This window comes from Lissotriton helveticus, chromosome 12 (assembly GCF_964261635.1).
Source record: "Lissotriton helveticus chromosome 12, aLisHel1.1, whole genome shotgun sequence".
Classification (NCBI taxonomy): Eukaryota; Metazoa; Chordata; class Amphibia; order Caudata; family Salamandridae; genus Lissotriton; species Lissotriton helveticus.
In genome coordinates this window covers 24,883,354-24,896,270 of record NC_136073.1, presented here as the reverse complement: position 1 = coordinate 24,896,270, position 12,917 = coordinate 24,883,354, and the positions used below count along the sequence as shown (strand labels likewise).

Below are 12,917 nucleotides of genomic sequence, written 5' to 3'. Positions count from 1 at the left end.
TCCTCAGCCCCCAGTGCCACTGCACCGGCTGCACTAAAGATAGCTAGGTCTCTGGACCCAGCACGCTGGATGCCAGGCCGCCGGGGAGCCACGCCACATGGAGTGTGGAAAAATGATAAGTAGGTGGTCATCAAGTTTACAAACCAGATTGTGCAATGCAAGCAAAGCTGTCCTGGGCTTCTTGGCTCTATGTTCACAGTCGGTCAGCCACACATCAACAGCTTTAGAAACGGACTAAAATCCCCACGTTTATTGGTTAAAGTCAAAAAATCAACAGGCGCCTGAGTTAGCAATTCAAAGTAAACCGTGACAAATACAGTTATACAGCTTTATACACTTCAATGAGCTAATCTAGGATAAAACCTACCCTTGTGGTCAACACGGTCACCCACGAGCCGAAGACCAGGTCGCGTTGTGCAGAAATGGCATTTTTAGGAAGTGTAGCAGACGGACTGCGGTCTACCAAGTCCTTACTGTTTATTACTCATGCGGAACGTTGAACATGTTACCTACACTTGCAAACAGTTACTCCCACTGTGTGGGCCAGCTGCGCGCTGTGCTTTCTCTGTCGTTCAATGCTTTTTGTTAAGCGACCAGACAGTAAGCGCATAGTCCATGGAAATGAAAAATATAAAAAGCTTGCAACAGCCGGACAGCAAAGGGATGTATGAACCCGACTCTTTTCGAGGTAAAAACACTGGGAATATTCACATACAAAGGGGTGGGTTTTTGTTACTGCGCATTAACAGATGATAAACAACTTGTCTGTTCTACAGATCTTCACGCTCTCTTCTCAGATCAAGTCACCACTGTGCATTATAGGCAAGCCTTTCATTGTGCATTACACACTCATGAGGTAACAGGCATTTATATGCAGTCCACCATAATCAAGGCCTCCGCTCTAACAGGCGACAGGTGAGTTCCACGTGGTCTACCTGTGGCCGGGTGTCGAGCCCATACGGTCCTTGAGGCTTATGGCTTGCTTGAGGAGACCCTCGATGCTCCGGAAGTACGCGCCGCTGTAGGTCATGCTGCGGATGGCGCTGCAACGAAGAAAGAGTCAGATGTGAAAAACATGACAGGGAACAGAAGTAGTACAAATGTTCCCTCTAACCTTCAGCATCAGAGACCTGGGTTACTTTATCCTGCCACTGACCAAGAAGTCTAAAAACAGCTTCTCTTCCTCTCTTAAAGGCTTTCTATTGCAAATGATTTCATGCGCCATAGCAGTGAAAATAATTGTGAGGTAATTAAACACGTAATTTGAACAAGTGGATTATTTAAAAAAGCTTCCGACATGTATTACTACAGTGCAAAGGTCAAATTCTTGTTTATGCCACAGTAGAGCTGCTTCAGGACCAGAATCATACTCTAAAACTTCACTGAGGCATGGAAGGGGCATGGCAACTCAATGGAAGTTTCGCCTCGCTTTCGTCATGACCCTTCCTCAGGCTCAGAAAAGGTTACAAATAGCATGTTACGCTCTATGCATCTGCTTAGAGCCTCTAAATGAATATATATATATTTTTTTTATGTTTATACTGAAAAACACAGTTAACAGTTAGGCATGGTTCAGCAAACCCAAACCAAAAAAGCCCTACGAATTGACGTTTGTGGCATGCAACGCACACCACAACTCACCCCACGCTCGTTTTGCTCTTCGTAGACAGCTTCTTCTTCCTATGCCACTGGCAAAGTGGTCTAATCAGCGTGCTTGGCAACATGGTGTGCGTTGCCTATCATAACCTGAATTTCACAGTTGTTCTTCTTTGTGTATCAGAACCATATCTAAGCTTTAACTGGGGTTTTTCAGTGTTTTTTAACCCCTTCCATGCTCATGACAAGGTCAGCGCGTCATGCAGTACACTGGAGCTGTGCTTATGACGAGCTGACCTTGTCATGAACAATGTAAAATCAGACTAGTCAGCACCCAGCGGGAATTGCCTTAGCACCAATGTGGTTAAGGTGTGATGTATGCACCTAACATGCACATATTTGGCGCTGCTCGCAGCCTTTGGCCTAAGGTTAGCTCTGTGCTGGACTTTTGTTTTGATGCATGAGGTGGGATTTGTTAGTGCATGTGGCTGCCTGTGTGGAGTGGTCATGGTGGTCCTTGGGTTTACCCATCATGATGGGTGACTTGGTGCATGATGTTGCTTGTGTTTACGTATGATGGTGGGTGTGCAGGCGCATGATGTTGGTTGTATAAAACCTATGATGGTGGGTGTCTTGGGATACGAGTGTGGGTATGCCGGTGTATGGGCCCCCACCTCCTTGAAGTCAGTCTATGGGCCATCCGGCCCCACCACTGGCGACTCGCTGTCTCCCCCACCCTGTGCAGCTTCTCTCGCTGCTGCCCTGGCCTCACTCCTGCTGCCCCTCTTTGTAGCCTTTTCTTGCCCCGGACCCCCTGCAGCCGCCTCACTCCATGTCTCCCCTCTATGTGCCCCTGCAGCTCAAGTGCTCTATCATGCCCACTCAGCATCCTCTCTGCCTGCAGCTCTGCCATCCCTCTGCACCCATCATGGTGCCCCCAGCATGCAGCATTCAGAAAGCCTAAAGGCTGAGCTTCCAACTTAAAGTGCCAGATAGTTCTATTGGCTTTGCTAATTCTTTCAATCTCTCCCAACGTTCACAAGCATTGAGAGATTTAAAATAAATTACCACAGTGTTCGGTGCCGTAGTTCTTTCAAACCCCTCCAGTCCCTAGGCTAATGTTTAATGCCCCTTCTCGCTCTGGACAAGGCGAGAGGGAATGGTGCAAGCATTACCCACGACTGTGGCAAGGCAGGTGTAGTACTTATTGATTACATACCCACCCTTGGGAAAAGCAAACAATGGTGTCTCTAATGCTGCCCAGGGATCTGTAATAACTCCCCAGAATATATATTTTATATCTCTCATATTGTTCCCAAACTCTGTAAGAGATTGTTGTTGTTTTTTTTTTTTACAAACCGTGTGCTAGCATTGCAAAAGAAATGGAAAACTACCTCACCAATCCTCAGGCTCATTCTTTTTAAATCTCTCCCAATGCTCATGAGCATGGGAAGAGAGTAGCCAATGGGCCTGGCTTTTATTTTAAGTGACAATGTTGAATGCTGATGGGCACACCGAGTGGCTAAAAGTGGAATCACAAGTATCTAAGCCCGCCAGAAATTGGCTGCTTCTAGCTGATGTAGGTCATGGCTGCAAGGTTTCTTTTCGGCTTCTGAAATCCTGACTGTGGCCCTCTGTTATATGTTGACGGTCCGGCCGTTGCACCATCAAAGCGAAGGAGTAAATACCTCCTCTGCCCCGAGGAAGGTCCCCACCTCTGAATTTATAAATGACCACCAGGCACACAGGCATTCATTAATGTATTGTCAGGAACAGCTGTCACGTCGGTTCCTGTCAACGCAATCCGCGGTTTGGTGCAGGGCTGCATCAGCATGATGCAACCCTGCACCAAACAGTAGTCTTTGCTTTTTTTCAAAAATAAAACCTGAAACTGAATTTTCTTTCCGAAAATAAAACAAGTAACGTTGCCCTTACCCACTGGAGTCATCTCTTGTGTCAGGGGGAGCATTATTTGGGTTTTACTGTTCCTCCGCTGTGACAGGAAGTAAAACAAGCATCTGCAATGCAATAGGTCTCACATTCCTGAAAGTTTGAGCTATTGGTGCTGCAAATAATAATGCAACGCCAATAGCTCAAACTTTCAGTAATGCGAGACCTATTGCATTGCAAATGCTTTTTTTTTTTTTTTATAGGCACTGGGAGGATAAGTGATTTGCCCAGAATCAAAAGACGTCTAGCATCCCTGCCGAGACTCAAAGCTGGTTCCCAGGCATCTAAGTCAACCGCTCTAGCCGTTAGGCCACATCCTCTCCTACAACTTCAAAGATATTCCAAGACAAACAACCCTTTTGAACCATGTTCAAAACCGGTTAGATGCTTATCAACATATAGGTGATCTTTGACGCACCAACTGAAATTAAATTTTAAAGCAACAATGTTATAATTAATAACATAGGCCTGCTTTTTAAAATATCACATTCTTGTTGATTCAACAATTAAAAGGGGGTGTCATAGGTTTTAGATGCAGATCACGTTTTACTGCTCTAGCGACACCTACAATGGCTTAAAAATGACGTATTTGTGAATTTTTTACACCTACAATGACTTAAAAATGGTCGGGAAGCAAATTGTGAAACGTGAGGAGTATTTTTAATGACCCCAGCAGAAACGCAAATAACGTTGGGCCGCCGTATAGCAATAAAAAAAATTTCAAAAAACTAATTGTCACATATCAAATGTAATTTTACACATGGGAAAAAAAGCAGCTGCCATACACCGATCCGACCCGCTTCAAAAAAAATCTTAAAGCAGCAGGCAGTAATTCACCACGTTGCAAGATTGTTGCTTGAAAGCTTCGCGGTTTCTTCCAGTCTCGTTGCCAAGAATGTTTCGTCATTTGTGAGACTGCCTGCGTTAGAGCAATTTGTCTGGTTTTAAAGTGGCTCCTTGCTAGAATGGGCCTTTTTTCCTGTTTACATCAGACTGAAAATATTTTAGCCACATTTATGGTTGCTCTGCAAATAAATAAAAAACATTAAAAAGCGCATGCCATTACTGAAGCTAGCGTCCCGCCAATTCTCTTTAGATAAAGTGCAGACAAGGAGGGACTAACAAGCCTGTTAACAAATCAGAAGCAACCATTTGGAAACGACAGCAACAGGAGCCAATTGAAAAGATGGGCGGAGAGTGTGCAGAGCTTCAAGTCCATACCGAGTACCCCATGCCTCTCAGCAGTGCCTGCGCTGCCCAGGCTCGACCTAAAAAGGCTTATATGTCCCCCATCCTGATTGGGCAGGCAGACATATAGCCATTTCTCGGACGGACTGTCAGAGAGGTTTGGCTATGGAACTGACAGAATAGTCGCCGCCATAGCCAAACCGATTGGACCTTAATGCTGGCGGTACGTATACTTTGTTGCGACAAAGTATACATACAGCCAACATATAAATGAGGCTCTATGTTTCCGCAGTCTGTGCTCTCAACATTGGCTCATGGTCAAAAAGTGAGTCCTGATCAAAGCACTAATAATTGTGTGTAAATCAACTGTATTTAAATCTATCACCACAAGGCCCCTGACTTTAGGAAAGCAAGTCCTTGCCTGGCAGAAGTGAGGTTAGCTCACCTGGCGCAGATTTAGCTACCGGTCATTCAGTCAGCAAGAATGGGGCATTTGGCATTTTTTGTGGTCTTGGAAAGGACGAGACCCTGTGGTCCAAACCTATACGAATATAAATCGAGAAATTAATGTAATATGGGCAGTTAATTTAGGCTCCATGAAACATCAGTAAAAGTGTGATCAATAAATAAATTATCACAATGTAATATAATTTGAATGTTTTTGGGGGGAATTGCAACACCCAATATGCAGGGCATTGCAAGTTCTTTTTTTTTTAATGTTTCAGTAGGGAACTGGAAGCTTTCTTCAATGACATAAGGGGCTACAAAAACGCTCTTAAATGTGAAATGAGTCCAATTTTGGAGGAGTGGAATCTGATGAGAGAGAACTGATAATTATCCCATCAGTATGCACGGTTACCTCTTACTCATCACAAATGGCCTCCTGCTTTCTCCATATCAGTTTACCTTTGTATCCTGTCCTTGTTTTTGGGACTTGTCTAAGACACTGTATGCGCGGTCTGCAGGTAACATATTGGAAGCATATAGCCTGCTCATTGCTTACCATTGGCTGTCATTCTTGTCACTCTCATTTGCTTGCCTCTTATTCGCTAGCTGTGTGGGTTTTCTTACCTCTGTGTCCGTTTGTTCCGCCCCTGGAGCATGCACCCATTATTGTCCTCCCACTGCTTGCTTTTTCAGGCGCTACTTTTTCTTTTTTGTCTAAGCAGCCTACGAGATTGCATAGGTTTCCCTTGTGTCTCCCTCATGTGATCCTCCCCCACATCCCTACTGCGGTCTGGTTTCCTCTCGCTCAGACATGTGCTTCTCCACTCCCGCAAGTTACCTTCTCACCTCTGCTTTAAAAAAATAATAGCATTCCCAACAAAACTGTTTGATAATATTTCAACAGTGCAGTTAACGGACACTTGAATTCAGGAGTGAGGTGCAGAGCAACAGAGGCCTACAAGAAACACAGCTACATGACATTAGGGGCAATGCCTGGGCCAGAATGAAAGCCATATGCAGCAATTGAATATGTTGTAATACAAGTGTCATACCTGCAAGTGAGTTTTATTATCTGCGCGAGTTATTTGGGGAGGGGGAGAGGCGGTTTTCACAGCAAGCCCATTGTGAAAGAAATGTTGAACAACAATACAAAATCTAAGCAATATTATCAATGAATACAACTGGTACAAAAAGAAAGTAAAACCATTGTTTAAAAATAAAAAAATATACAATCTGGCTTGCCTTTTCAACCTATTGGCTTTTCCAGAGCTGGTTGCTGATGCTGTGAAACAGCAACAAAAAAAAGCAATTAGTGGCAACCCAGCATGCCTCGCCATGCATGTGCTCATAAATGGGATGATGCAGCTATCATTTTGTTTCTTTTAACTAAGCAGGCTGAAAGCAAATGGCAGCTGTAGGGCTCTCCCAAAGAATTGGAACCCCAACCCCACCCCCCCTCTTTTTTTTATGGATGTGTGTCATGGGGTTTAAGGAGGAGAGAGCAACACAGGAGCAGGTGGAGGGAGCAGTGTAGCAACCGGGAGTAGGCGGGGAGCAACGAAGGAGTTTGGGGTAGGGGATAAAGGAAATCAAACAAACTAAAAAAAATGTACTAGCCGAGTTGAGGTAAGCAATGGACCAGCTGGGGCGGGAGGAGGGAGCAATATGGATTTCGTGGGATTGGTCATTTGAGAGGAGAAGCAGGGACAGAACAAGACAACATATGCACTGTCGTGGAGGACTGAATCTAAATGAAAAAGAAAACACAGCAGTTCCCTGAAAGTGAAGAGTGGAAAGATGCAAGTCATCCAAACCAATAGGATGGTAGGGAAACTATGACCCAAGGTAGGGGCAAACACGAGTAGAGGAAAGAACGCCATCAAATAAGAAGCAAGCAATTTATACTGACAAGAAACCCAACCAATTGTAAGCAGAGATCTGGCTATACACCCACTGTAGGTTTTGGTGTGGTCCACAAAAAGCCTATTTGATGGTCTCTGTAGGCAAGACATAAAAAACAAAGGACCATGCAAATAAATTCCTTCCATGCCATTAGTTGTACCTGCAGGCGTACTCCACCGAGTAGATCGCTCCCTGGGTCTGCTCCTCCCAGCTCTGCATATCGGCCTGCAGCGAGACAAGAGATCAGAAATACACTGGATTATAAAATGTCTTTACTACTTGAACACATAAATGAAGGGGGAACTTTATATCTACCCTCTAAAACAGGGCCCCATGTATCTTGCTGTGGTGATCAGGTACCCTTTATGTGTCAACATGACCTCTAGTTAAGCAAAATTAAAATGTGGTCAATTAAAATCTATGATTGCGTCTCGGTCAACGAAAAACATTGTGCAATCAAGAACCCTGTCCATGCTTTAGTCAATCAAGATTCTATACTATGTTTTCATCAATCTGGTTATCCATAGACAGAAGCAGTCGACCTAAATCCAAGATGTAACACACGGGTACCAAAGTGCACTTACCTTGTGCTGTGCTAGCTCTGGGAGGGATCGGCGGACATGCTCCTGAAGGCGATACAAAGCAACCGATGGTTCATTTGCCAACACGTACATGCTCTCCGTGAACTTATCTGTAACTAAATTCGAAGACAGAGGTATGAAGAAAAGTGTGTTCCGCAAACTCTACCAAGAAAACCATCAATCAGTAACAGTTACAAGAACGATAGATTCGGGAAAAAAGTCCAGCACACTAGCAGCAACAGCTCGGGTACAGTTAAATCACAAGAGTTAAGAGAGAATTAATTGAGGCATAGAAACTGCAAAGCCAGTGGTTGTATGGCAACATGATTTGTACCACATCCCACTCAAACTGTTGCTATGTCCAACTTTGTTGCTTGTCATATAGATGGACCATCCTGTTTCACGTCCCAATTGGAAAGACCCTCGCCTGTAATATGCAGAATATAAATATAATCAATGAGCGAGCCTCACTACGTAGCAATAAGGGGCGGGAACTGGATTTCTTATTAGCACTTGGGCAACATGATGAACCCTTGTCATTAATCTGCTTGGAGAGGGCCAAACTACCAGCCCATGTGAACAAGCCCAATCATTTGACTATATGAGACTAGTTAAATTACCTCTAAGACACCTGGGAAGGAGAAACACTCTTCCATTTAGTTATGAACAACAGGCCGAGCAATTTAATCGAAGAGGAGTGAACCGTACTGTTTCCCTTCACAGGAGAGTACAGGACCCACTTTTTGGACAGTTCTCTCATTTGGATTCTGCATCAAGATCTTCTGATTTTCACATTCCGATCCTGAAGTCGCACAGAAAGTATCTCCGTTTTACGGTGGGTTCGCATAGTTCGCATAGATGCCATCCTTCTTGGGGATCAGGAAATACCGGGAGTAGCATCCCTGACCCCTTTCCTGCTCCGGAACCACCTCTATTGCACCCTTTCTGAAAAGAGCCAGGACTTCTTCCCACAAGAGAAGCAGGTGGGCCTCTGAACAATAACCTTGACATCTAGTTCTCCTCCATCATGGTGACGAGCACATGGATTGTGCTGTGCGGGGCAAGCACAACCTTTTGGCCATACAGGCCTGCCACCAATACTATAACCAACACACATGATTTATTTGGTTGACACAAAGACAGAGATGTTCAAATGTAGAGGCGCGAGTGTGGCTTGAATGAGAGCTAAGAAAAAGAGAGGGGGTAGGAAAGTGAGTAAGGGAAATGCCCAAGGGTTTCCATTAGTTTGGGGTGACTGCTGTTCTTAGCGAAGGCATTTAATGGGGTCACTATTGTGTTGGGACCCACCAGATTCCATCCACGCCCGCGGTGTGGTGCATGCACGAGGGCCTGTGCCAGGTGCAGTCTCCACAAGCCAACACTTGCACTGCTCTGCTGGGAGACTCGCCAGTCTCACATCCCGCATTGGCAGCCCCCGTACTCGAAGCTCACTTCTGCCAATGTCCTTGGAAGGATTTAGGTCTGGGCAGGGATTAGGATCGGAGGGAAGCGGTGCCCACGCTGAAGGCTGAATAGAGGCCTTTGTCACTTGCAGGTTGCATGCTCCAAGCTCAAGCAGATAGCCCAGGGGCTGAGTGTTTGCAGCAGTGATCTGTGGCTGGTCACGTTCCAATGCCATACGATGGCTTGGTTGGGTAAATCACCTATTAAAAGAGAGAACAAACCTCCACCTCAAATTCATTCTATTTCATGCTTCAAATTCTATATTACATCATGTGGCAAAAAAGATGCCTGGAAAGCAAAATATATCCCTTATTCAAGTGTTGCACTGAATCAAGATATTCCGTTTAAATGACCCTCGAATTGGATTGTAGACAAAAAGCAAAATGTTTTTTTTACAAAAATAACGTGATTTGCACTTGTGACACTATATTACTGTGTGAGAGGCAATGAAGCCAGGAGTGAGAGGGTTCAGAGGTGTCAGGTTCAGCTCCCCAGAGAGATGATAGAGTTATTGTGTGCATCTGTAACTACAGGCATCAAAATGGGTTAAATATTCTACTCATATATTTCTTAAGTTCTGATCATTCTTTCCATCAGACATTAAAACCACTGCTGACATTCCGAGTGCTCTACAACTATAAAATTAATAAATGCTTCTCCTGCCGCCAGCTCATCACCCCCTTAGCAGAAACTTGCAGGCTCCTGTGCTTATCAGTGACATTCAGTAATCCCAGCATACACCAATGTCCACCCCGTCAATTAAACTGAGACGCTCTAAGGGCAGGGATGATAGTCACTGTTTGTTTAATTTGAGCGGGTGGTTTCCGGTGCTCAGCACCAGCACTTAATTGTCAGCAACGGTACATAGGACAGTCTGCCACGTGGTGGCCGTTTTTTTTTTAATTTAGAGATCAGCACAAAAACTGTTGTTTATTAATTCAATGTACATTAAGAATGACTAATACCTGCTGCAAAAGCCATGTTTTTTTCTTTGGGGTCCTGAAATGTTCAGATTTGTAACACTGGTAGGAGTGTAACTTATCAGTAATGCTGTTATTGTGATTGACAGCGGCAATGGGCACTGCAAGCGGAGGTGGGCTGCTGACTAGAGCCCTGGCACTTATTTTTTAACAAAGTAAGCTATTTTCAGAGGTTGCATTGTCGTTTAGATCTGTATGCTATGGCTGCTACGTTGTACAATGATACGAAAAAATAAATAAAAAACTTTACAACACATAAAGATCACGAGTACGCCGAGTCTTCCACTCTTTGTGAAAGGTATGACTGTATTCGAGGTGTCTTTTTATTCCACCTTTTCCTGAATTTCAACAGTGTTCCCAACTGTTTTGCTGTAGCATTGAAGCAAGTATGAACAATTGAGAACATGGCAGAAGAGGGCAGGTTTTAGGTTTCTATGTAAGAGAAGAGTGGGGGTTAGATACAAAGGATCAAAGTATGAGAATTCCAATTTTTAAAGGATGCAACTGGATAGCACTGATTTGAAGCTTTCATACTTAAGAGATGATGGTTTAAAGCATTGGGGATGTTTTGCTGCGGATCTTCCAGCATGCTGAGCAGTTCAGGGATCTTAGGGTTTTCCTGTTCTACATCTGAGTAGCTTATCTAGTCCAGGTTTTCTTTATGTACACCCTATGGCTTGGAGTCCTGACCTTGCATTGGGCTCAAAAAGAAGACAAATCCCAGGATGCAATGAAAAAACCTGGACTGAAAGGGCTATCACACCTCGAACTTGTAAATATGAGAGCTGCATGCGTGGTAAAATGCAAGTGATGTGCGTTAGTTTGAAATTGGTTCTGGTCTCAAAAGAGAGGAAATGAAAATCTTTAAAGTCGGGGGTTGTCACATTCTTGGTATATGTGGTAAACCCGGCAACCTATCGGAAGACTGCACTTAGAATAGATGGGGTAGGTTTGGGAAGTTCTGAAACGAGAGAAAGATCAATGTTCATGCGGGACATGAACAGATATTGCATCCCGTCGTTTGTGCCAAGCCAACTTTAGTCCCCTTTCCAATACTACTCATCCTCTTTTTCATCTCTCATCTTCTGCTGCTGCCACACATTTCCCCTTCTCTTTTTTAAATAATTTCCCACTTCATCTCCTGGCCCTGCCAACTTATGCTTCCCTTGTCTCTTCTTGACCCCTCTTTGGGCCTGCCCTAAACTCAGACACACTTTTTTTGGGCACTGCGCCGCCTTGTTATTCACAACTGCCTCTTATTGTTTGTTCTTGGGAAGTACTACCCGTCCTCCTAGGTCTAAAGACAATGACTTGTGTGTTAGTATGTGTATGCGCTTTGTATATGTTTCCTTTTTAAACTATGGGATTACTTTTAATGTGTGTATCTTTTATGATCTTTGTGTTGAGATCGAATAACGATTTAATTGAACTGACAAAAACTTTCATATAACGCCCCTCTTCAGGGTTCAATGCAGCTTTCTAAGGTTAGCTGCTGCTCCACTAGGTTAACCTATTTTCTCTGCGATCCACTGCCCAGAGTACTTGAGCATATAATCTAGTTCAAGCAAGCCCCATCTAGAGTTTGTCACCCTCTTTTCAATGATACTGAATAATGATATAAACCTGCACTAATGATGTAAAACTGCACTACACCCATAACGGTTTTATCCTCCATTCACTTATCGGGATCACTCTCTTACATATTGGAATGCCACCCCCTCATCCGCGAGCCAGCATCTGGAAAGACAGGTGTGCTATATTCAGACATGCCAACCCTCCCGATTCAGGCGTGAGACTACCGATTTCAAGGCTAGTCTCCCGCCTCCCGATCCCTGAAAGCAAAAACCCGATTCCTCGGGGTTTCAGCTGACAAGGCTTGGTATTGTGTAAAGTACCAATTGTTCCAGCAATAGTCAGAGCGGCCATGCAGGGGGTCTAGAAGGGGTGAAAAACCAACAAAGCGTCATGAACAAGGGAATGGTCTTTTAAATACCTGTGAAGTATTGGGGAGGGGGGGGGGGCTGTATGTGTTCACAGGAAGCTGTTTCAGCCCCAGCTGTCAGGGTGGTGGTGGGGCGGGGGGGGGGGGGGAAAGGGTGGAGCATGCACTGCCAGCAACCTGCCAGGCCAGTGCACAACACTTGCATCACCCTCTCTCTGCCTGCTATTGCGCTCCATGCTTCTAAAATGTAAGAAAAAAGAACGTACATTTGTGTTTCAAATGTCCGATCCTGCAGCAGCCACTTCCAAAGCCCATACATGACAGTAACCCGATTCAAGGCCCCATTCTCCCGATTTTTTTTTTTATCTCCCTCTTTGCTCTTCTGAAATGTTGGCATGTATGCATATTTACAATCACTTTCTCTGATTTTCTGCCCTTCTATTTAGGCCTGATGTCCTTACCCCAGGCAAACTAGTTTACTGCCTCCTCTTATGTTTTTAACAAGTTTACTACCCGCCCTGCCTGGGTTTACTGCTCGCCTCCTACGTGTCTTTATTTGTCCCTGCTTCTTGCCCCCTCACCTCTCTTCACTTTCAGCTGCATCTCTTGCTCCTCCATGGCTGCTCCGGGAAGCTGGGATAAAGGCTGACACTGTGCACTGGATACAGTGTCCACTGATGGGAGCAGGAGCTGCTACAGCACTGACAGCCTGATGCACGTCACTCACGCGCGAAGGGAGCCAGCGCCATCTTGGAACGGAGCCGTGTCTGTGAAAATACTGCGAGAACTCAGTAACAAGACAACAAAGGTCCTCGAGTTCTCGTGATTTGTATTATTTTGAGAAGTTACGTAATTCTATGTAGTAAT

General features: G+C 44.6%; 1 protein-coding gene across 1 annotated transcript; it reads right to left on the bottom strand.

Moving 5' to 3' along the window:
* Positions 1-235: 235 nt before the first annotated feature.
* Positions 236-12,717, bottom strand: LOC144799902 (BLOC-1-related complex subunit 8-like). The gene is made up of 4 exons (XM_078671515.1): positions 12,632-12,717; positions 7,668-7,780; positions 7,244-7,308; positions 236-1,043 (listed from the first exon to the last, which is right to left on the bottom strand). Exons 1-4 carry the CDS (start codon positions 12,666-12,668, stop codon positions 932-934), a joined length of 327 nt encoding a protein of 108 aa, XP_078527641.1. The 5' UTR covers positions 12,669-12,717; the 3' UTR covers positions 236-931.
* Positions 12,718-12,917: the final 200 nt, after the last annotated feature.

Excerpts from the sequence above, each read along its gene's own strand:
- LOC144799902 (XM_078671515.1), bottom strand. The coding sequence starts at position 12,668 with ATGGAGGAGCAAGAGATGCAGCTGAAAGTGAAGAGAG. Across the intron at positions 7,309-7,667 it reads CAGAGCTAGCACAGCACAAG|GCCGATATGCAGAGCTGGGA; the intron begins GTAAGTGCACTT and ends GTCTCGCTGCAG. Across the intron at positions 1,044-7,243 it reads TCGGTGGAGTACGCCTGCAG|CGCCATCCGCAGCATGACCT; the intron begins GTACAACTAATG and ends TCTTCGTTGCAG.